We start from the raw sequence: 25,139 nt of genomic DNA, 5'->3' as shown, positions 1-25,139 counted from the left end.
TATACATTTTTTTCAACGGCTCTCTATGGTAGACACATGCCTAGGCATCCACCCAGACTATGACTACTGCTGGATGTTACGCTGGCCACTCGCACACCTTCTAAGCACCGCCCTACTCACCGCGTGTTTCGTTCTGCTCCACCCAGTACCTGACCATCGCTCTGAGCTGCCTTGCACCTCACTTCCAGCTCTGCTGTTTGTGAGTCATAGGGGGGCGCGGCAGAACTCTGCAGGAATTTATATCCATTCTGTCCTGCAGAGATCTACTTCCCTGGCCTATCACCTACCAGCAGTGATATATTAAGCGACTTCAACCTGCATTCCTCGCCTGAGCTTAGGTTCCTTGTAGCTCAATCGCTAGCATACTGTATTAGCGTATTCCTGTTTTGTCTCACTTGTTATCGACCTGGCTTGCCTTCTTGTTTATCCTGATCTCTCTGCTCCTGACCTCGGCTATGAATTCTGAACCTGTGCTGCCACACCTGATCTCGGACCGTCTGATTACGCTTCTGTCTCTCCAACCTGTACCCCGTATCAAAGTCTGAGACCCTCCAATCCGCCGCTGTAGTCCTGGGGAGTGCCCTGGAGTGGTACCTGGTTTCTACTGGGGTGGCCCAGTCTACCCTTACCATCAAAGGCTCTAGTGAATACCCGGTAGACACTTAGTGTCTCCCCTCCTGCCACACCCACCAGCTTTACACCGGACATATACCTCCTGAGTCTATAACCCCGACAGTGGCGACAGGCACAGTAGGCACCTAAACTAACATATGAAACATATAATTATGTAGCCAAAAGACCCATCATATGAAGAGAGCAGTCACTGGTGAAGGACATCTGTTATGTTCTGCTACCAGAGCTAAGGAAAGAGAGGAGATCAGTCCCTACGATAGAACTCAGCTTAATCCCTACGATGTAACAGGGGACCTGATCCTGCGATCAGACCTGCTAAAGTCCTAAGCTAGTCTGTACGGAGACCTATAGATGTGGGGAAGGAATCCCTACAAGTACTAAGGACTGGGAGGAAAATGGGACACCTCCTAACAGAAATAGTAGCAGACAGACGAACAAACAAAATATATAGAACATAGAGGTCCGTAGACCAAGCAAACAAACAGAGTTAGATACAGAGCACAGGCTAGCTAGAAAGTAGTTAAACAATGAAGTCCAGCAAAGCCAGAAGGGCGGAGCAGGATTAAATAGGCCAACAAGGTCATGTGACCAGCAAAGGAAAAAACCTAAGAACAAGGTTCTAACAGTACCCCCCCTTCTAAGAGGATCCTCCGGATCCCCTAGGACCAGGCTTATCAGGAAATCTCCTGTGAAACGCTCTGACAAGTCTGGACGCGGAAACATCATCCGACCTCACCCAAGAGTTATCCTCGGGTCCGAAACCTTTCCAGGCCACAAGATACTGCAAACTACCTCTATACTGTCTAGAGTTAAGGATGCGAGAAATTTCATATTCCCCGTCCTCCACCACCGGAGGAACAGAGGCAGAGGCGTCACAATCCGATACAACAGCTTTTTTCAACAGAGAGACATGAAATACCGGATTAATTCTCCAGGAGGTAGGAACCTCCAACCTAACAGCAGATTGGTTGACAACCTGAAGCACCTTAAAGGGCCCTACAAACTTGGGACCCAATTTCTTAGAAGGAATCCTCAACCGCAGATTCCTAGAGGACAACCAAACCATGTCACCAACAGCGAACAAAACCTCCTGTCGTTTCCTATCAAAGTAGTCTTTAGATTTTCTGTTGGCCTCCTGAAGATTACCACGCACATCCGTCCAAACTCTCTCCAAATCACCGGAAAAATTCTCCTCCTCAGGCACGGCAGATCCCAACTTGGAGAACGACCCAAACGACGGATGTCTCCCAGAACAACAAAAAAAAGGCGAACAACCAGCAGAAGAAGATGTATGATTGTTCAGAGCAAATTCAGCAAGCGGCAGAAACTCAGACCACCCCTCTTGATTGTCTGCCACAAAACAACGCAAGAACTGCTCAACATCCTGGTCTTTCCTTTCTGTCTGGCCATTAGATTCAGGATGATATCCGGACGAGAACGACAAATGAACTCCCAACCTGTCACAAAAGGCACGCCAAAAACGAGCCACGAACTGAGGACCCCTATCAGAAACAATGTCAGTAGGAACGCCATGAAGTCTGACAATTTCCTTGACAAAGGCCTTAGCGAGAGTTTTAGCGCAGGGCAGTTTGACGAAGGGAACCAAGTGACACATCTTGCTAAAACGGTCCACGACCACCCAGATGACAGTAAAACCCTCAGAGGGGGGAAGGTCAGTTATAAAGTCCATAGCCAAATGTGTCCAAGGAGCACTGGGAACCTCCAAAGGACAAAGCAACCCCGCAGCAGGAGTATGTGAGGACTTAGATCTAGCACAAATAATACATTGGCGCACCCACTTAATGACTTCCTTCTGCCATCCAGGCCACCAAAAATTGCGACCCACCAGTCTCTTGGTCTCAGAGATTCCGGGATGACCTGCCAACCGAGATTCGTGACACTCAACAAACAAATCTCTCCTAAAGGTCCCAGGCACAAACAACCTCCCATGAGGAGTGTTAGATGGGGCATTCTCCTGTGCTTTAAGAATCTCATCTTCCAAAACGGAGTCCAAAGCAGCTATCACAACACCTTCTTGTAAAATGTTCTCCTCTTTCTCAGCACCGACTATGGGAGAAAAACTGCGAGACAAGGCATCCGCCTTAACATTCTTAGTACCAGGGATGTAAGTAACGGAGAAATTAAACCATGAGAAAAACAGTGCCCACCTAGCCTGACGGGCATTCAGGCGCTTGGCAGCATCAAGATATATCAGATTTTTATGATCCGTAAGAACCTGAACGGGAAATTCCGCACCTTCCAAGAAGTGGCGCCAGTGTTCAAATGCGAGTTTAATAGCCAATAATTCCCGATTACCAATATCGTAATTCAGTTCAGTCTCCGAAAATTTTTTTGAAACAAAGGCACAGGGATGTAATCCATCCCCGTTATCCTGAGACAATACTGCGCCAACCCCCACAGAGGAAGCATCAACCTCAACCAAAAACGGCTTAGTCACATCAGGCTGCATAAGGATGGGAGCAGAGGTGAACCTCTCCTTGAGATACACAAAAGCTTCAATGGCCTCAGAAGACCACTGAACCGCATCAGCACATTTCCTGGTGAGATCGGTCAGAGGTTTGACAATACTAGAAAAAATTTTTATGAATTTTCTGTAATAATTGGCGAAACCCAAAAACCTCTGTATCGATTTCAAACCAATAGGCCTAGGCCATTCCTGCACAGCTTGAACTTTAACCGGGTCCATCTCAAAGCCCTCGCTGGAGATAATGTAGCCCAAAAAACTAATTCTCTGTACAGCGAACTCACATTTCTCCAGCTTAGCAAAAAGCGAATTGTCCATTAATAACTGTAATACCTCACGTACGCTCCGCCAATGAGACTCCAGATCCGGCGAATAAATCAAAATGTCATCCAAATACACAACCACATTTTTGCCGATCAAAGGTCTAAGGATGTCATTAATAAGATTCTGAAAAAATGCAGGAGCATTAGTAAGACCAAAAGGCATAACCAGATTCTCAAAATGACCCACAGGAGTGTTAAAAGCAGTCTTCCATTCATCACCCTCCTTCATGCGCAACAAATTGTATGCCCCCTTAAGGTCAATTTTAGAGAACCACTTGGCCTCCATTAACTGGTTAAACAGATCAGTAATCAATGGCAGTGGGTAAGGATTGCGTACAGTAATTTTGTTAATCTCACGAAAATCCAGACAAGGACGTAAACCGCCGTCCTTTTTTTTTACAAAAAAAAATCCAACCGCCACAGGAGACTTAGAGGGCCTAATGTGACCGGCGGCCAAGCTTGTCTGTATGTATTCCTCCAAAGCCTTTCTCTCAGGAATAGTAAGGTTAAATAAACGACTTTTAGGAAGAGTCGCTCCAGGGACAAATTCAATAGAACATAGAGGTCCGTAGACCAAGCAAACAAACAGAGTTAGATACAGAGCACAGGCTAGCTAGAAAGTAGTTAAACAATGAAGTCCAGCAAAGCCAGAAGGGCGGAGCAGGATTAAATAGGCCAACAAGGTCATGTGACCAGCAAAGGAAAAAACCTAAGAACAAGGTTCTAACAACATCATGGTCAGAAGAACAGAAGGAACAAGGTGAAGAGGAAGGTCAACAACTTGATGGCTTGATACAATCAAAATAACGCCTGAGAAGACCCTACCTAGGTTTGCACAAGATCGATTTTCCTACATATGGTTCATCTATTAAGTGGCCCCAGGCTTGAGATCGAGCTGAAGGAAGATAAAGTAAAAATAAAATAAGCCAAAAGTCCCAACTGCAGAAATTCAATATGGCCCATATTTGCCCAAATTACTGCTCCAACAGAAAACATTGGATCAAATATAAATGTTTTAGATTGAGCAGAATTATGCTTCAACAAATATGACTTTCTGTGTATGTGATTAGAAGATTACATATTTTGCGAAATTAACTGCCACAGAATCAAATCACATTTTCTAAAAGGTAAATTGACCTATGTGACCCACAGGGTATTAAAAAGCAGTATGGATCAAACATTGAACTTTAAGGCTGCGTTCCCTCAATGCGTTTTTCAAGAGTTTTTGCTGCGGAATTTCCTCAGCGAAAACGCTTAAAAAAACGCTTGGTAATACGTGCCCCATGGTCCCCAATGATAATCCGCATGTGCTGTGTACATGCTGCAGAAATTTCAGCTGCGGATTATCATTGCGAAAAAATCCGCAGCATGTCCATTATTTTTGCGGAAACGTGGCGTAATTGCCCCCATTGACTTGCATTGAATCGCTTAATATCCGCATGATTACATGTGCACATGCGGATATTAAGCGATTCAATGTGTAGATGGTACCCGGGTCTGGAGAAGAGGAGACTTTCCTCCAGACCCGGGTACCATAGTACCTGTTAAAAAAAAGAATTTAAAATAAAAAATATACATTATACTCACCTTCTGATGGCCCCCGGTCTCCTCTATAGTGCGTCCTGGCTCCTCGGCGGCTCGCGATGGTGTAAAAGGACCTTCCATGACGTCATTTAGTCATGTGACAGGTCACGCGACCGCTGACGTCGGCGGTCGTGTGATCTGTCACATGACTAAATGACGTCATGGAAGGTCCTTTTAGAATACCTCGAGCCGCAGAAGACACCAGACGCACGGGAGAGAAGATCGAGGGCTATCAGAAGGTGAGCCTAATGTTTTTTTAAAACATTTTTTATTCATTTTTTAACTATTAACTTGGTCACACTATATAAATCCATGCCGGTTGCATGGATTTATATAGTGTGACCAAGTTGTCAAGCACTTTTCCAAGTGATGCTAAAATCACTTGGAAAAGCGCTTGATAACCCGAATGCGAAAATGCATGTGAAAACGCTTGACAAACGCTTCTACCTGGCGGGAAAGACGCATGCATTTTTCCTGCCAGGGAGATGCAGAAAAAATCCAGAGCATTTCTGCTTTGTGGGCACATAGCCTAATTGAACTTTATGAAATGTCAATGTATTTATTTTAAGAGGTTTACTTGCTGTTAGTGAGAGGAAATATTCTTGTCTACACCCACAGGCTTGAAACGGATGAAAACCAAAAGCCCACAGAGGAGCGTTCTCAATCTCTACTACTGCATTCTCAATAATACTTTTTGATCAAAACATCCTGGATTACATTTTACCTACATTTGACATACACTGATACATTGTAAGAAAACATAAATATTGAAGTTTAATGCTCAAAAATTGCCTTCATTGAATATTATTGTATCAAAAAAAATAGTTTTTAGTTTCAAGCTATATAGAAGATTTACTATGGTGAATGATACAGATTTCTTGCTCAATCTGTGCCAAAAAATTGGCATATATGCCTTGCACTAACTAATATGTTACAGATGCTTTTTACAGCCAAGTAGGCAAGACTTAGTAGCTGTACCCAGATAACCGCTTTATTAACTTAGATAAGTTCCTGTTTGAACCACAGTTATACATGTCAATCATTTGCACACTGCCCTGAAAAGCTAAGAACTGCTAATCTTCCAAGTGCCAACAGAAACGGTCATTTACATTCCAAGCATGTGAAAGACCAGGAGGTCCAAGTCTTCAATCAATAGTCTTCACCTACTGGGCCACCTACATGGAAACTTACATCCAAACATTAAGGCCCTGGTTCATCAAGACTAGCGTTGTTCATGTCAGTCTTTATGAGGCGACGTGATGGAGTCAGAGGCGCTTGATTAGAGAAGTTGTCCACTACTTATACATTGATAGCCTATCCTTAGGGTAGGGCATCAATGTATGATTGGCCGGAGTCTGGCACCCCCGCCGATCAGCTGTTATTGGTGTCGGCGGCAGCTTCCGGCTGGAAGTACTTACTTGCTGAGCTTGGCCGCTTAGTTGCAGTGACTGCACATTTGCCTCCCATTGAATTGAATAGGAGGCAGATATACAGTACCCAGCAGAGCCCACTACAACTAGCCGGCCAAGCTCAAAAAGTAAGTACATCTGGCCGCGGACACCAATAACAGCTGATCGCCGGGGGTGCCGGACCTAGGCCGATCAGACATTGATGACCTATCCCTGTGCCGGCTCCAGGTTTTTGTGGGCCCCGGGAGAAAGTCTCAGTGGGCTTCTTTAACACATCTAGGGTTGAGCGAGTATGTTCTGTCCGAGTATGCTCAGTCCGAGCTCCGAGTATTTACAGCTGCTTGGTGATATGGTTGAATCGCTCCCGTGTGCATGATTTGCAACTGTTTGACAGCTTTATTACATGTGAGGAATGTGTAAGAAATAGACATTCCTCACATGTAATAAAACTGTCAAACAGTCACAAATCATGCACATGGGAGCGATTCAACCATATCACCGAGCAGCTGTAAATACTCGGAGCTCGGCCCAAGCGTACTCGGCGAAAGAGTTAATAGAACATACTCGCTCAACACTACATACCAACATTCATGATGCACAGATACTGCGGAGAAATATAGGTATACAACACAGAGCCCAGCCTTCCCCCTCATCCTTTACATATGCAAACATGCACGTACACACACACAGTACACAGACATGCATGCACACACAATGTACGCAGACAAGCACACACGGTACACAGATATGCACACAAACGGTACGCAGACACGCACACACAGTACGCACACATGGTACGCAGACATGCACACACACACGTACACAGATATGCACGTACACACACGCAGTACGCAGACGTGCGCACACATGCACATGGTACACAGATATGCACACATACAATACGCAGACACGCACATACACAAACACGTACACATACAGACATACATATTTGAACATAAATTCTTAAAAACATATATAAAATATACATAAATATATATACAGTCATATACACTGACATACACAGATATTTACATCATACATACACACACACACATTAGAAATATTTTTAATATGGGAATTGGGGAAGCCTTGCTCACCTGTCCCCGGTCCTGTACCCAGTCCAGCAGCTCCTCAGGTGGAGCTGCGCAGAGCCGCCGCTGTGTCACAGACATCATGGCCCTGGATCATCAGAGAGGCCCACTCGCTGTTGGGCCCATGTTGCTGCCCCTCATCTGTGCAGGGCCGCCGGAGTGTCACAGACATGACCCTGCACCATCAGAGGGACCCTCGGGGCCCGAGCCACTTCCCTGGCACCTGTTTAGGACCGCTGGTGCTGCTTGATTGCAAGCACTTCAGACATGGTCGCACGCAGTGCGCTGTGCGGATGTGTCTGCTAGTAATGATGCGGCAGGGGTGACACACAAGCACAATTAAAGGCGCAATGTCACCCCTGCCCTGTCATTATGTGGCGCCCCTGAGGGTTCGACCGCCACAGGGATGCTGCACTTCGTTAATGGAGTGTAGTGTTCCTCCTCTGAGGTAAGGCCAGTGTGATAGTCGTGACCCAGCCTTTGCATCCAACACCACATTTCTCCACCAGAGGGAGCTAGTATGCACTAGGTGCCGCTCCCCTGGTTACAGGGAGACTGGGGAACCAAGAGTTAGGGGAACCAGTTAGTGGGTGAGGGTGGAGGACTTACAAGTTAGTTACACTTTAAATTTCTTATTTAATAAAAAGCCATCTTTGATCTTGGTCTTTGTGCTGTTAAATACTGTGTGTTACTGTGACCTCCCTCCGGGAGCGCAGATCCTGTGTGGGCCTGCACCGGCAAGGGACACAGCCCTCGTACCCTGGCCTTGGGACGAGAGGTAGGTTGTAGACGGGGAATGTCTCAACCCGGCCAATGACCAGGATCAAGAAGGCCCGGAGCTTAAGAGTGTGGCTCCACAGCAAATGGATCCCAGGCAGAATGCAGACGGAGCGGTGTACGCCGCCTGTCCTCGCCATGCTGATATATTCAGAGGGACTCCGGATGCAAAAGGGGTACCGGCCCCCGACACCCGACCTTGCTACTCCATGTCCTGGTCGGGAAAGCCCTGTAGGCCCAGAGGATCCCAGCGGGTATCGGACGAAGCGGAGCTGCCACCCGTGCCCTTGTTCTGAGAGGAGCTCAGAGGGAGACCCGGCCTATTTGCACACACACGGACAGGAAAGGATTCGGTCTGTAGTTCAGGAACACTTTGGTGCAGGGTCCCGACTGAATGCTGGACTTACTTAGAGGCTGTCGGACCCCCATCCCTGGTGACTGCAGGACTCCGCGGGAAGCAGGGAGTCGCCTTCCTTTGCCATCTACAGTACAGACCAAAAGTTTGGACGCACCTTCTCATTTAAAGATTTTTCTGTATTTTCATGACTTTGAAAACTGTTCATTCACATTTAAGGCATCAAAACTATGAATTAACACATGTGGAATTATATACTTAACAAAAAAGTGTGAAACAACTGAAAATATGTCTTATATTCTAGGTTCTTCAAAGTAGCCACCTTTTGCTTTGATAACTGCTTTGCACACTCTTGGCATTCTCTTGATGAGCTTCAAGAGGTAGTCACCGGAAATGGTTTTCACTTCACAGGTGTGCCCTGTCAGGTTTAATAAGTGGGATTTCTTGCCTTATAAATGGGGTTGGGACCATCAGTTGTGTTGTGCAGAAGTCTGGTGGATACACAGCTGATAGTCCTACTGAATAGACTGTTAGATTTTGTATTATGGCAAGAAAAAAGCAGCTAAGTAAAGAAAAATGAGTGGCCATCATTACTTTAGGAAATGAAGGTCAGTCAGTCCGAAAAATTGGGCAAACTTTGAAAGTGTCCCCAAGTGCAGTTGCAAAAACCATCAAGCGCTACAAAGAAACTGACTCACATGAGGACCGCGCCAGGAAAGGAAGACCAAGAGTCACCTCTGCTTCTGAGGATAAGTTTATCCGAGTCACCAGCCTCAGAAATCACAAGTTAACAGCAGCTCAGATTATAGACCAGGTCAATGCCAGAGAGTTCTAGCAGCAGACACATCTCTTCAACAACTGTTAAGAGGAGACTTTGTGCAGCAGGCCTTCATGGTAAAATAGCTGCTAGGAAACCACTGCTAAGGACAGGCAACAAGCAGAAGAGACTTGTTTGGGCTAAAGAACGCAAGGAATGAACATTAGACCAGTGGAAATCTGTGCTTTGGTCTGATGAGTCCAAATTTGGGATCTTTGGTTCCAACCACCGTGTCTGTGTGCGACGCAGAAAAGGTGAACGGATGGACTCTACATGCCTGGTTCCCACCGTGAAGCATGGAGGAGGAGGTGTGATGGTGTGGGGGTGCTTTGCTGGTGACACTGTTGGGGATTTATTCAAAATTGAAGGCATACAGAACCAGCATGTCTACCACAGCATCTTGCAGCGGCATGCTATTCCATCCGGTTTGTGTTTAGTTGGACCATCATTTAATTTTCAACAGGACAATGACCCCAAACACACCTCCAGGCTGTGTAAGGGCTATTTGACCAAGAAGGAGAGTGATGGGGTGTTACGCCAGATGACGTGGCCTCCACAGTCACCAGACCTGAACCCAATTGAGATGGTTTGGGGTGAGCTGGACCGCAGAGTGAAGGCAAAAGGGCCAACAAGTGCTAAGCATCTCTGGGAACTCCTTCAAGATTGTTGGAAGACCATTTCTGGTGACTACCACTTGAAGCTCATCAAGAGAATGCCAAGAGTGTGCAAAGCAGTCATCAAAGCAAAAGGTGGCTACTTTGAAAAACCTAGAATATAAGACCTATTTTCAGTTGTTTCGCACTTTTTTGTTAAGTATATAATTCCACATGTGTTAATTCATGGTTTTGATGCCTTCAGTGTGAATGTACAATTTTCATAGTCATGAAAATACAGAAAAATCTTTAAATGAGGTGTGTCCAAACTTTTGGTCTGTACTGTATGTGAGTAAAGCCTTGGAAGTTCACCCCTATGGCCAGGGCCGGCGTCAGCACCCGGCGTACCCAGGCAAGTGCCGGGGCCCTGGAAAATCAGAGGGGCCCACCGCCCACTCACTGTCGGGACCCAGGCCCAGCCGCCCACTCACTGTCGGGGCCGGGCCCACACACCCACCCGCCCACTCACTGTCGGGGCCGGGCCCACACACCCACCCGCCCACTCACTGTCGGGGCCGGGCCCACACACCCACCCACCCACTCACTGTCGGGGCCGGGTCCACACACCCACCCGCCCACTCACTGTCGGGGCCGGGCCCACACACCCACCCGCCCACTCACTGTCGGGGCCCTGGCCGCATCTTCGGCACCTGTTCAGTGACGCAGGCGCTGCTTGATGGGCGGCACTCCTCCCAGACACGGCCGCGCGCTGTGCGGCTGTGTCTGCTAGTAATGACGCGGCAGGGTCGACGGCACTGCACCTTTAATTGCGCTTGTGTGTCGCCCCTGCCGCGTCATTACTAGCAGACACAGCCGCACAGCGCGCGGCCATGTCTGGGGGAGTGTCGGCAATCAAACACCGTCGGAGGTCCTGCACAGATGGGGGGGAGCGGCCCGGACCCGACCGCAAGTGGGCCCCTCTGATGGTCCAGGGCCATGATGTCTGTGACATGCCGGGGGCCCTGCACTGCCCCATACCTGAGGAGCTGCTGGACAGGACACTGGACCGGGGACAGGTGAGTGAGGCTTCCCCAATCCCCATATTAAAAATACTTGTAATGGGTCTGTGTGAGTGCATGTATGTGAATGTCAGTGTATATGACTGTGTATATATATTTGTCTGTTTTATATATGTCTTTAAGAATTTGTGTAAAAATATGTGTATGTCTGTATGTGTACATATCTGTGTACCGTGTGTGCGTGCATGTGTCTGCGTACCGTGTGTGCGTGTGCATGTGTCTGCGTACCGTGTGTGCGTGTGCATGTGTCTGCGTACCGTGTGTGCGTGTGCATGTGTCTGCGTACCGTGTGTGCGTGTGCATGTGTCTGCGTACCGTGTGTGCGTGTGTCTGCGTCTGCGTACCGTGTGTGCGTGCGCATGTCTGCATATGTGAAGGATGAGGTGGCAGGCTGGGCCCTGTGTACTATATATATATTACTCCGCCGTATCTGTGCATCATGAATCGTGTATGTGTTAAAAGGGCCCACTGAGACTCTTTCGCCCGGGGCCCAGAAAAACCTGGAGCCGGCCCTGCCTATGGCCTCTGGACTGTTATTTCTGCGCCACACTGCGGGACGCGGCATCCTTTCTCCTCTACTACTACCCCCCTCCATCCTGTCCCTCTGCCCTGAGGCCTTGCTCCACCTGTGGGGAGTAGTAAGAACTCTGGCCGCCATACCACCATGCCTCAGCGGACTGCAGCGGCGCTGGTGGCCCTTCACCAGGCACCACAGGTGGCGTAGTCGTTAATTAGCCACTCAGCCCGGATAAGCCCTCACCATCTCCTTTTTAGTGTGACGGCCCTGAGCACGGGTCGGGTCCGGGTCACGGCTGCATCCCATCTCTCCATCACAGGACCCGACACCGAGTCACCCAACACCCAGGGTAAACTGAAAGGGGCTTACAACGGACGGAGGAGCGTCACAACCACTACCAGACACAGCCGCGCTGCGCGGCCATGTCTGGTGAAGTGCCGGCAATCAAGCAGCGCTGGCGGTCCTGAACAAGTGCCGGGGAAGCGGCCCGGGCCCCGCAAGCGAGTGGGCCCGTCTGATGGTGCAGGGCCCCAATACTTGCCCGGGTACGCCGGGTGCTGACGCTGGCCCTGCCCTATCCTACGGATAGGGCATCAATATATAAGTAGTGGACAACCTTTTTAATCAATTAGGCAAGTCTTGATGCTGGGGTTATGCAGCCGTCAATTTTATCATACGAGAGAATTGATTATGCAAATGACACTTGGCTCAGTGCACTGTGCTCCAATTCTCTTGCATGAGAGAAACGCAGCACAGGTGTGGATGAGATGGAGAAAGTAATTTCTCCATTTTCTTCATTGCCAGCATACGTGGTAATCGGACTACACTCGGAAGACATGAGTGCAGTCTGATGTTTAACACGTACCAATAGACTTGTATGGGTGTGTGCGATCCGACTCTCGGATGCACTCGCAGCATACTGCCATTGTTTTCTCATCCCAAATCGGCATGAGAAAATAATTACAGATCTAAGAAGAACTAATGGCTAATTAACGGATCCATTTTCCAAAGATTTCAATGTTAAAAAAAACGGATCCAGCAGAGATCAGTTATTTAAAAATGGACTAAAAAGTTGTGCTGCTGGATGCGTTCTAACTGGTCACTACTGGACATGTGAACACGGCTTAACTGGGATAAAAGTTGCATTTTCTGCCGAATGGTGCAGGTCTCAGCAGTCGGACCCAACACCAGTCACTAAGTTATTACCTATCCGGAGGATAATAGGTGATAACCTGTTTTACCTGGACAAGCCCTTTAAACCTCGTGTGAACTAAGGTCTTTACGTGATGCAGAAATAATCGAACTAAAATCTGCCTATACACATAGCATTTACATTATTTGTAACTGTATAAATGTTTTGTGCCGCCCAGTATGGTTTACTGTATAAACCATAACATTGTACGACATCATAAAAACTAGTAGGTATACACAAGGGTTAAACATTAATACACAAATGTGATCCCATTGTTTTACAATGGTTTAATTATAGTTTTCCCATGTACAGTTTAAACCAGAAGTTTACATACACTATATAAAAATACACATATGCATGTTTTTCTCAATATCTGACATGAAATCAGAATAAACCTTTCCCGTTTTAGGTCAATTAGGATTACCATCATTTTTAATATTTGCCAAATGGCAGAATAATGAGGGAGAGAGAATGTTTTAAGGCATTTTTATTACTTACTGCAAAGTCAAAAGTTTACATACATTTCATTAGTATTTGGTGCCATTGACCTTAAACTGAATGACTCGGGTCAAATGTTTGTGATATCCTTCCACAAGCTTCTCACAATAGTTGGTTGGAATTTGGACCCATTCCTCCTGACAAAACTGGTGTAACTGATCCAGGTTTGTAGGTCGCCTTGCTCACACCTGCCTTTTCAGCTTTGCCTATACATTTTCAATAGGATTGGGATCAGGGCTTTGTAATGGTCACTCCAAAACATGGACTTTGTTATTCATAAGCTACATTGTTATCATTTTGGCAGTATGCTTGGGGTCATTGTCCATTTGGAAGATCCATTTCCGCTCAAGCTTTAACTTCCTTGCTGATGTCTTGAGATGTTGCTTCAGTATAGCCAAATAATCTTCTTTTCTCATTGTGCCATCTATTTTGTGAAGTGGACCAGTCCCTCCTGCAGCAAAACAAACCTACAACATGATGCTGCCACCCCCGTGTTTCACCGTTGGGATGGTGTTCTTAGGCTTCCAAGCTTCTCCCTTTTTCTTCCAAACATAATGATGGTCATCATGCCCAAAAAGTTAAATTTTAGTTTCATCACACCACAGGACATGTCTCCAAAAATTAAGGTCTGTGTTACTGTGAGCATTTGCAAATATTAATGTGGCTTTTTTTCTTTTGGAGTACTGGCTTCTTCCTGGCAGAGTGGCCTTTAAGCCCATGTTGATACACTACTCATTTCACTGTGTGTCTGTAATTAACTCAGATGTTGCCAAAAAAACTTCCAAACACATGCCATCATCATATGGGCAGTCCAGAATTGTATAAAGGCATAGTAATCTTAGTGTATGTAAACTTTTGACTTTGTAGTAAGTAATAAAAATACCTTAAAATATTCTCTCTCTCTCATTATTCTTGCGTTTAGCAAATATTATAAATGATGGTAATCCTAATTGACCTAAAACAGGAAAGGTTTATTCTAATTTTATGTCAGATATAGAGAAAAACATGCATATGTGTTTTTTTATATAGTGTATGTAAACTTCTGGTTTAAACTGTATATCGCAAAGTATATTCATATTCTGCTTTACATTAACCCCTTAACAACGGGTGACGTATTAGTACGCACATTTGGCCTCCCCCCCCCTGTTCAGTGAGGGCTGCTGCGCTGAGCCCGCACTGAACCGAGCACATGTCAGCTGATTCTTACAGCTGACATGTGCTCGCAACAGCCGCGGGTGGAATCGCGATCCACCCGCGGCTGTTAACATGTTAAATGCCGCTGTCAATCTCCGACAGCGGCATTTAACGCGCGCTTCCTGGAAGCGCATCCTAAGCCCCGCACACCGGCGACCCCGTCACGTGATCGCGGGTCACCGATGGGTGGGCATGACAACCCAGGGTCTGCAGCAGACGCCTGTGGTTGTCATGATCTGGTCGCTATGAGCGCCACCTAGTGGTCGGCGCTCATAGCACAGGACCAATTCTGCTATATGCAGGGGATCTGCTGATCCCCTGTATGTAGCAGAGGCGATCGGACAGTTGCTGCTTCTAGTCTCCTATGGAGACTATTGAAGCATGCAAAAAGTGAAAAAAAAAAGTTTTTAAAAATATTAAAAAAATTAAAAAAATATAAAAGTTTAAATCACCCCCTTTCGCCTCATTCAAAATAAAATAATAATAAAAAAAACCCACATAGACATATTTGGTATCTCCGCGTTCAGAATCGCCCGATCTATCAATATAAAAAAATAATTAATCTGATCGGTAAACGGCGTAACGAGAGAAAAATTCTAAACGCCAGAATTACGTTTTTTGGTCCCCGCAACATTGCATTAAAATGCAATAACGGGCGATCAAAACATCGTATCTACCCCAAAATGGTATCAATAAAAACTTCAGCTCGGTGCGCAAAAAATAAGCCCTCACCCAGCCCCAGATCCCGAAAAATGGAGACGCTACGGGTCTTAGAAAATGGTGCTATTTTTTTATTTTTATTTTTTTAACCACTTAAATAAAAAAGAACCTATACATGTTTGGTGTCTACGAACTCATAATGACCTGTAGAATAAGAAGGGCAGATCAGTTTTAGCATTCAGTGAATGTGGTAAAAAAAAAAAAAAAAAAAAACAACTGTGGTATTGCACTTTTTTTGCAATTTCACCGCACTTGGAATTTTTTTCCTGTTTTCCCGTACACGATATGGTAAAACTAGTAATGGCGTTGAAAAGTACAACTCGTCCCGCAAAAAATAAGCCCTTACATGGCCATATTGACCAAAAAATAAAAACGCTATGGCTCTGGGAACAAGGGGAGCAAAAAACGAAAATGCAAAAACGGAAAATGCTCCGGGGCTTAGGGGGTTAATTTTATTCCTTGTTAGAAAGAAGCCACAAATCCTTACTATTGTACATGCCAGCAATGCAGAGACCAGCTCATATTTTAATAAAAGGAAAATGTCCTAAGACAAGTCAAGACATGAACCAGCTCTTCTTAATGTGCACTTTCATAAAGGATGACTTTTGATTAACATTAGTAGTGTCCTATCACATAAAGCGGTGATCCATACCTTGCAGTTTTACCGCTGCGGACCATCACTGTTTACAGCTGGCAGGGTATGCTGGGTGGTGTCATTTCATAACAACTTGAGAGTGATAAAAACTTTATACAGAAGATAGGCAGGAGAGGAAGTAATCATGACAGTGCAGTATTAGAACTTCTAGACACTGATACCATTAACTTATAAAAGTTTTGATATCAGCTCAGCTGCTCACAGCATGAGAGTAAAGGACCCATCCCTGTGAGCACAGATCTGGGCTGGTGGCATTTTCATACCAATGTTTCTGTCTTGGACAGAATTCTGCTTTTCTTACTCTGCCCTGAAGTTTAGCTAAAGTTTCTGTTATTAGTTTAGCAAAAAAGGAAAACTCTCCACAATATTTAATAAACTTACCAGCCGATTAACTCCGCTCCAGAACTTCATGACTATTGCAGTATTATTGCCTGGAATGAAAACTGAAAGTAAAGAAGGGTGAAAGCCAGCCTTAAGGAGGAGTCAGAACAATTCAACTTCTTGTAAGTGATTTTGTTCTGTGAAGAGAAAAAAACATGTGCTTTTTCCTTATTTACAGGACTGTCAGCCGATTAATCATTTGAGGTTTTTTTTTTAAAAGTAATTGTGATATTCGCTGATTTTTTTGTGCAAATTCTTCAAAATGGCACACAGGATTCACAAGTTTTGCAAAACATTAAAAAATGCTATTTATTTTTGTCCTTTTTTTTTTTTTTGCACCTTTTTAGATCAAAAAGCTACTAAAAAATGTCACAAGTTTTGCGTAAATTTTCAGCTGTATATATAATGACTCTGTCAGGGAATTGGAGCAACATTTGTACAAGAATATTGCGACTTTCACAATTGTTGAATCAGCCGAATCTGGAAACCCCACCCGCAATGTTGAACATAAAAAATGAAAACAGAAGAACACAGAAAATAGACTGAAAAAAGGTGCGAATTAAAAGATGAATAAGACGCATATTAAAAAAAAAGTAGAAAAACACCAAAAACTAGGCAAAAAGAAAGACACAAATACAATAATGAGTCAAGCCCTGCCTGTTTGTTAGGCAATCCCTGCATGTGTTATGGCTGTCTACCACCGCAACACATGCAGCCGCAGGAACTCGAACATATTAGTAGAGCACACTGAAAATACTCGGATAACACCTGAGCATGCTCGGATACCACCTTATCCGAGCATGCTCACTCAACACTAATGGGGACACATTCTCTTTAAGATTTCCACTGGCATCTAGTTGACATCCCTCATATCAGGGAGTATGCTCTTTTGGTAATCTTTATGTAACTTCATAACTATAGTATTACTTTTTAAGTAAAGCATTTTACACAAATGGGATTTGCCCATTTTTTATAGTTTTTTTAAATTAGATTTTAGGGAACCTGTCTCATCTCAACCAGAAATGCTATTTACCTGCAGATGCAGGTAGGGTTAATCTAGTATTAAATAGCTTTTAAATCCTATATAGTCGGCATACTGGAACAATGGCTTAGTTAGAAAATGATGTGGGGCCCATTATTCTGTATGGAGGACTGTGTGGGGCCCATTATACTGTATGGAGGACTATGTGGGGCCCATTATACTGTATGGAGGACTATGTTTGACCTATTATTCTGTATGGAGGACTATGTGGGGCCCATTTTACTGTATACTGGTTAGCCCGCGACTTTGTCCAAGTTTTTCGTTTTGGCTCTCTGTGTGTTTAAGTTTGACATTCCTGGTTTAGGCTGTGTGCCGATGTTCTAGAGCCGCTGTGGTTTTGACGCTGACGTAGCATCAAACCCGCAGTGGCCAGATGTTACAGCATAGTGGATGGGATTTGTAGAAATCCCATGTCCACTATGCGTCTGTGGTTCACCCGCGGAAACTGACATGCGGAGCGTCTTTCCAAACCACAGCATGTCAATTTCTCCGGGGGGGGCCGCATGCCCATAGACCTAACCTCTATGAAGAATGTTCGGATGTGAAAAAAAAATGGCGCAGCTCATTTGCATAGATGAGCGGAAGCCCCTGGCGGCTCTTCCGCAGCGTCTGGGCCGCAGGCCTGGGCGCATCGTGGGCACATACCCTAGAGAGTCTGCTGTAGTCACTCCTCAGCTGCTCTGCATGTATGTCTGTATATGTGCATTGTGTGTGTACAATGCACGTTGTCAATCAAAGTGTCAGAGAGTGATAACAGCACGCTCACTATATAATCAGCGGTGAGTGAAATCACTCCCTGCACCGCACCCAATGCCTGGAAATGAGCGGTAAAGAGCGGAGGGGGAATAAAACACCCTTTTCTCCATGTAACCACTGCTTCAGTAAGCCGACTACCCAGAGTTTAAACACTATTTACCTGCAGATTAATCCTATATCTGCAGATAAATAACATATAATGACAGGTTACTTTTATTTTTTTTATTTATGCCATCGATCTGCTTCGCCAATGCAGATATTTTATATTACACCAGACTCACCTGCTAGGTCATCTCCTCCGTTTTGGGTGGGTTTGGTTACTTTGTAAGCAATTACATGCTTATTCTATGGAACGGCTGCATGTTTTATGAGTAACATAGTGGTTATTGATGTGTATGTCCAGATTCACTCAAGGACAGGACCACTAACTTGTACAATGCCCTAGGGCGCAAAGGACTTTATTATTAACTCTTTCTCTATTTAGGCATTGCATTATATTATTTTTGGAAACAAAATAACATGAGTGAAACCCCTTCACAATTGCTATATTCCCCCTTATAAAATAATAACACCTATATTCACCGTTGGTGCTGGCGCTATTCCTGCAATGATGGCACTGGTTCTCCCGGGGCTTGCATAACATAGTTATGTCATGCTATCCCTGCGGCCACTTCACTTTCTCCTACTTCAAAGTATATTTTCTCAGATACGCCACAGTGTTTCAGAGCAAAATATACCCAGTGCCCCTACAGGTGATTGACAGGTCTCTCCCTACAAGCACACAGCTCTTCAAAGTATATGTTCTTTGAAATGACGGAGCGTTTCAGAGAATAATATACCTGGCTGCAATCATGCAGTCAGGTTGCAATTCATACTGCACAGGGTTTTGGCAGCATTAATCATTTGACAGGTTCCTATTAGGGTTTGCTTCTTATTATACATCCGAGCAATCCATTCATTCATTAATTCGTTCAATCATCTGTTGGTTCAATCCATGCTGAGATACAGTCCCTATCTTATTCTATGGCACTACCACTAGATGTCATGATTAAAGCAGTTTTCATTTGGTCAGTTGTTCCAATAGCCAGGATGTGGTGCACAGTTTCTTCAATGGCTAAATAAAAGTACCAAAACTTGGCATAGCTACATACAAAAGCTAAATAATTTAATGATGAGAATGAACACTATAAATGTGATTGGCCCTGAGAACAGATGATACCAAGAGATGATACCAATCTGTATTGTAAGAAATATATTGCAAAAAAAAAAGAAAACAAAAATACCAATACTGTAGTCTTTGTATATTAATCATAACAAAACACTTTATTAATTTAGTATTTCTTAATTACCAATGTGCATACTCTTAATTGACCATTGTTAGCATTTTCGAGGACAGTACTTTAATAGTTTGCAAACTGTGAAATATGGACTATGTTAAAGAATAATGTGTTATAGGCGGCTATTCAATGCCGCAGGAGCTTGAACAGGTAAGCAATGATTCTAGTTTTTTTGTGTATTTTTTTTACAGTTTTATCTACCTTCCCCTATGTTTCTTCTCGTTTTAGTTCCACATAGCAGCTTGTCCATTTCTTTTCAATGGCAAAAAAACATTAAAAGTCTATTTTGCCATAAGTGAATACCCACAGATTAAACCAAGCTGGCGTATCTTTAAATGGTCACTATCGTTTCCGCAAACTGCATAAATAGTACAGGAGAACATAAGAAACATTGTAATATAACTTATAAGAGAAATATGCTTCTTTTGCTATTTATAAGCCACTTCTTCCTCTCTTCCTGCCTCTAGAACTCAACATCCACTCTGAAAAAAGATCAAATCTGTCTTGGTCAAAGCAATTCTGGCTGCCATCACAGTAAGGCCACTGCCCCACTATCAGTATTTGGTCAGTATTTGGTCAGTATATTTTCTCAGGAGTGGGAGCCAAAACCAGGAGAGGAACAATCAGAGAAAAGGTATAATAGAAACAAGTCACCAATTCTGCATTTATCACCCACTCCTGGTTTTGGCTCTCACTCCTGAGAAAAAATACTGACTGAATACTGATAGTGGGGCCATGGCCTAAGGTTTCAAGCTCCAGCTACTACTAAACTCTATATTAAAAGGGGCTGTTTGGTCTAAATCAATAAGTTTGCAATCACACTGTGTGACTGCAGACTTATGAATCCCCCAACACACGCACTGTGCGCTACGGGGATTCGCCAGTTCCTGAGCTGGGACCGGAGGGAATGTATGCATTATACATACCCCAGGCCATTGGGTGAGGCCTCGCTCTCCATACACTTGTATGGAGTGAGGCCACGCCCTCTAGTTGATCACGCCCACTAGATTGCCACACCACTAGTCGGGGCATGGCCTCGGTTGAATACAAATGTGCCCACTAGCTGGGAGTATGTACAATGCATACAAACCCTCCGGTCCCGGCTCAGAAGCCAGCGAATCCCCGCAACACACAGTGTATACACTGGGAGGATTCATAAGTCTGCAGTCAGACAGATTGACTGAAAACTTATCGATTTACACCAGACAACCCCTTTAAGGAGTGATTAGAAAACAGCAAAAGGCAATGGTACTCACCAGCCAAGGTTTCAAGAAAAATGCACACCGGGATGCAGCCGGCCCCCTTTTGTTAGAAGGAGGTAACACAGATGCAGAATTCGAATGAACAATCACTCTCACTGGAGGAGCGACTGCCTAGCACTAAAGATGCACACAGATGAAACTTGTAGTAGGGTGCAGTTCACACACTTGCGGCACCGTGCCTAGTCAGCATCCTATTACACGCCCCTACTATTTGATTAGGCCGGATGCCCGGCACCCTATCCGTGCATCGCAGAGTTGCGAAGCCCCAACTCACAAGGTCACCATTAATGGGCCTGGCTGCACCCCGGCAGATAAAAAAGTGCAAAAATATCATATGAGGTATTAGTTAATATTTTGGCCAAAATACGTAAGCTCGCAACCCATCGTCAAGGGTCCTCACGGTTTTGCGAGTCCCTACTCCAACATTAAAAACAGACAGCATAGCCAGAACAATAAATAGAATGAACCTTGCCTTGACGATGGGTTGCGAGCATCCCGCCTAATCGAATAGTAGGGGCGTGTAATAGGATGCTGACTAGGCACGGTGCCGCGAGTGTGTGAACTGCACCCTATGACAAGTTTCATCTGTGTGCAGCTTTAGTGCTAGGCAGTCGCTCCTCCAGTGAGAGTGGGTGAGAGTGATTGTTCATTAGCATTCTGCACCTGTGTTACCTCCTTCTAACAAAAGGGGGCCAGCTGCATCCCGGTGTGCATTTTTCTTGAAACCTTGGCTGGTGAGTACCATTGCCTTTTGCGGTTTTCTAATTTGACTTTGGAATTTTTAAAAAAAATTCTGTTTATTGTTCTGGCTATGCTGTCTCACTTTAAGGAGTGAGAAACACTTGTCATAGTGGGAGACTAAGCAAACAGGGAGATCGTGCTGCAGCTTTCTGCCAATTTCACGTTGGTGCTGGATTCACAGCCACCAAGCTTAGTACTGCTGTATTATGTCCCCAATGCTGCTACTGCTTCCGTCTGTGAAAGAAGAAAGCAGTAATCTATCTCTGTGTGGTGTGTGCTATGTATAATAGAAGATATCATAGCAGGTAGTCTCCACCCACTAGCTCAGAAACTGAAACTGAAAATTAGTGATGCAGCCCACAGACAGGAAAACTAGTGAAAAATGCAGGATTATAAGTCATATAATTGGCAGAAAAGAGTATAATTCCTCATGTACACACACGACTGCTAATACTAAAAAGTTTTTTGAAACAGCAGGCACTCTTTAGAGCATAAAGGAGACATACAGAGTTTTTGGTCACAGAAAAACAACTCTCATTTTATGTTTAAAATGACATAATATAAATTTGAGACCTTATAAACATTGAATTGGGGTTTATGAGCTTCAGGGCATTAGGTCTATTGAAATCCCAACTGCTCAAAACATACCCTTCAGTTTTCCCAGAGCAGGGTCAAATTAGCGCACAAGAAAAACCTCAAGGTCCCCTATACATATCAGAGAATAGTCGGCTGGTAATTTTGATCATGATGAATGACTGTCGGCTGCCTCGAGCGATCAACGAATGCTCAATATTGTTGTTTTTTTCCGACCAAATATAAGCACTAGCTGAATCATTGCCCGAAAAAATCCAACACAGCCGATGCTTTTTGATGTTTTTTTTTTTCACCGACAAACGACTGCTCATCCATATGATGATTAGCTGTTTGTCAACCCATATAATTGTCTCTGTGTATGAGGGTCTCTAGATGGGCCCAGGCACTTGCATAAGGACTCTTTCACACGTCAGTGTGTCCGGTACATGTGGTGACAGTTTCCACACGAACCGGAGACACTGACACACGTAGACCCATTCTATGGGTCTGCACACATGTCAGTGTGTTTCCACGAACCGTGTGTCAGTTTGCCCCACACGCTAACATGTCCATTTTTGGGCAACAGCACGGATCACACAGACCCATTCAAGTTAATGGGTCCATGTAAACATGTACCGCACATGGATGCAATCCGTGTGACACATACCGGCGCTTGGGAATCAGCGGCAGGGCCGGTGCCAGCACCCGGTGCACCTGGGCAAGTGCCGGGGCCCTGAGCAGGCGGGGGGGCCCACTCGCCGTCGGGCACCCCGCCACGCTATGGGACCCGTGAGCGGAGGAGAGCGGTGCCAGTGACCGCCCCCCCCCCACCGCTTGCTCAGGGCCCCGGCCAGTACAAGCTCAGAGCCCCGGCCAGTACAATACTTACCTCTCCCCGTGCCTCTGCAGTAGGTCCTGCATCTTTCGCGGCTGCTGCCTCTTACGTCTCACGTCAGAGGGCGCGGTGACGTCTTTCCACCGCGCTCTCTCCTGAGCCGTCACAGCGCAGAGCGGGAAGACGCTGGTGACGCTGGCCTGAGCAGCGGCAGCAGGTGAGGAGAAGTGAGGTGAGTATTTGATTGTTTTTTTAATGTATGGAGGCATGGGACATTATAAGGCGGGGTGGATGACATCCTGCATGGGGCATTATAAGGGGGGGGAGGTGACATCCTGCATGGGGCATTATAAGGGGGTGGGTGACATCCTGCATGGGGCATTATATGGGGGGGTGACATCCTGCATGGGGCATTATATGGGAGGGAGAGGTGACATCCTGCATGGGGCATTATAAGGGGGGGGTGACATCCTGCATGGGGCATTATAAGGGGGGTGGGTGACATCCTGCATGGTGCATTATAAGGGAGGTGGGTGACATCCTGCGTGGGGCATTATAAAGAGGGGTGACATCCTGCATGGGGCATTATATGGGGGGAGAGGTGACATCCTGCATGGGGCATTATATGGGGGGAGAGGTGACATCCTGCTTGGGGCATTATATGGGGGGAGAGAGGTGACATCCTGCATGGGGCATTATAAGGGGGTAGGGGTGACATCATCCTGCATGGGACATTATAAGGGGGGGAGACAGCCTGCATGGGGCATTATGTGGGGGGCACAGCCTGCATGGGGCATTATGTGGGGGGCACAGCCTGCATGGGGCATTATGTGGGGGGCACAGCCTGCATGGGGTATTATGTGGGGGGCCAGTATTCTGTATGGAGCCGTTATATGGGGGCCAGTATCCTGTACAGAGCGTAATATGGGGGCCAGTATACTGTATGGAGCATTTTATGGGGGCCAGTATTCTGTATGGAACAATTTGCCGGTTTCTGAGCTGTTGTGGAATTTACAATAGATATTGCTCATGTAATGTAAGAAGGGAAATCTTTGGCATTGTACTATATATATATATATATATATATATATTATATTTCTCTGCTGTATCTGTGCATCATGAAGCGTGGTATGTGTTAAAGGGGCCCACTGAGACTCTTTCGGCCAGGACCCACAAAAACCTGGAGCCGGCCCTGATCAGCAGTACAGTTAGCGTTGTTCTCAAGCGCCGGGTGCTGAATGCTGCCCTCATCATGGTTCCCTGGCGCCGCTGTGATCAGAACCAGCAGGGACAATGATGAGGGTAGTAGTAATCTGCTCCCGCAGTGTCCACCTGTAAAAATAAGAATAAAATAAAAAATTCATATACTCACCTATCCTAAGTGTCCACTGCTGTAATCCATGCGACCAATCACGCAGAGGAGCCGGGGAGAATGAGCCGCTGCAGCGAGCGGGCCCCAGAGCTGTGCTCAGTGAGTGACAGGACACCGCTCCTGAGCTTAGCGGAGGTCCGGGGCCCGCTCGCTGGAGCGAGTCATTCTCCCCGGCTCCTCTGCTGAGCAGTCGCATGGATTACAGAGTGGACGCTTAGGACAGGTGAGTATATGGATTTTTTTATTTTATTGTGACATGCAGAAGTAGTGCCGTTGCTAGAAGTAACACAAGCACAGGAGACAGGAAGTGTTGTGCTCCAGAAGCATCCAGCAACTAGAGGGGTTAACATAGTCACAGGAGAAGGGGAGTGTTTTAGCAGAGACCCAGGGAGATCGTGGGGAAGTTGTTGACTGTCTGGCCGGAGCCAAAGGGAAAGGTGGCTTATGATCTGTATCTCACAGAAGTCAAGGGAACAGAATTCAGGTCAGGAGGGAAGCTAAACAAAAGTCAGTTAGACTCCCTGAGATAACAGTGTGGAGTATTATCGGCCAGGAAGATAAGGACAGGAAGGAAGCCTGTCATAGAGATCATCTTCCTCATCACACCCTTCCCCTGTAGCATCGGCGTCTCTGCCTCCTGCTAGGCAGAGACGCCGTCCCTCTCACCTTCCTGTTCAGCGCGCGGTGTCCTCCAGCGCTCCTTCCCTCCCTGCTGCTGGCGCGCGCTCCTCCCCGGGCACTGTGCTTAGGGCGCGCGCGCGCTCCCCCTCTCTTAAAGGGACCGCGCGCGTCGTCCTATGGAGTCCCCGGCCAATTGCCGGAGGACTTCCCATATATAAGGCACCGCCTCCAAAATGGAGGTGCCCGAGCAAAGTTGTTGCAAAGCATACTCACCTCTGCTTCAGCCCTCAGGTCCCT

At 45.8% G+C, this 25,139-nt stretch overlaps 1 protein-coding gene across 1 annotated transcript in view; it reads right to left on the bottom strand.

Annotated features, from left to right (window-relative positions):
- FAS (Fas cell surface death receptor) overlaps nt 1-16,399 on the bottom strand; it is an 83,973-nt gene extending 67,574 nt beyond the window's left edge. Inside the window, exon 1 of the mRNA XM_073685527.1 lies at nt 16,304-16,399. Within this exon, the coding sequence (XP_073541628.1) occupies nt 16,304-16,333 (30 nt within the window). The 5' untranslated portion in view covers nt 16,334-16,399. The remainder of the gene's footprint in view (nt 1-16,303) is intronic.
- Nucleotides 16,400-25,139: the final 8,740 nt, after the last annotated feature.

Source organism: Phyllobates terribilis, unplaced genomic scaffold, assembly GCF_046119375.1.
Source record: "Phyllobates terribilis strain yellow unplaced genomic scaffold, ASM4611937v1 Scaffold_5__5_contigs__length_657084704, whole genome shotgun sequence".
NCBI classification, from domain to species: Eukaryota; Metazoa; Chordata; class Amphibia; order Anura; family Dendrobatidae; genus Phyllobates; species Phyllobates terribilis.
The sequence above is the reverse complement of the archived record's forward strand: the minus strand, read 5'-3'. Positions and strand labels throughout refer to the sequence as shown.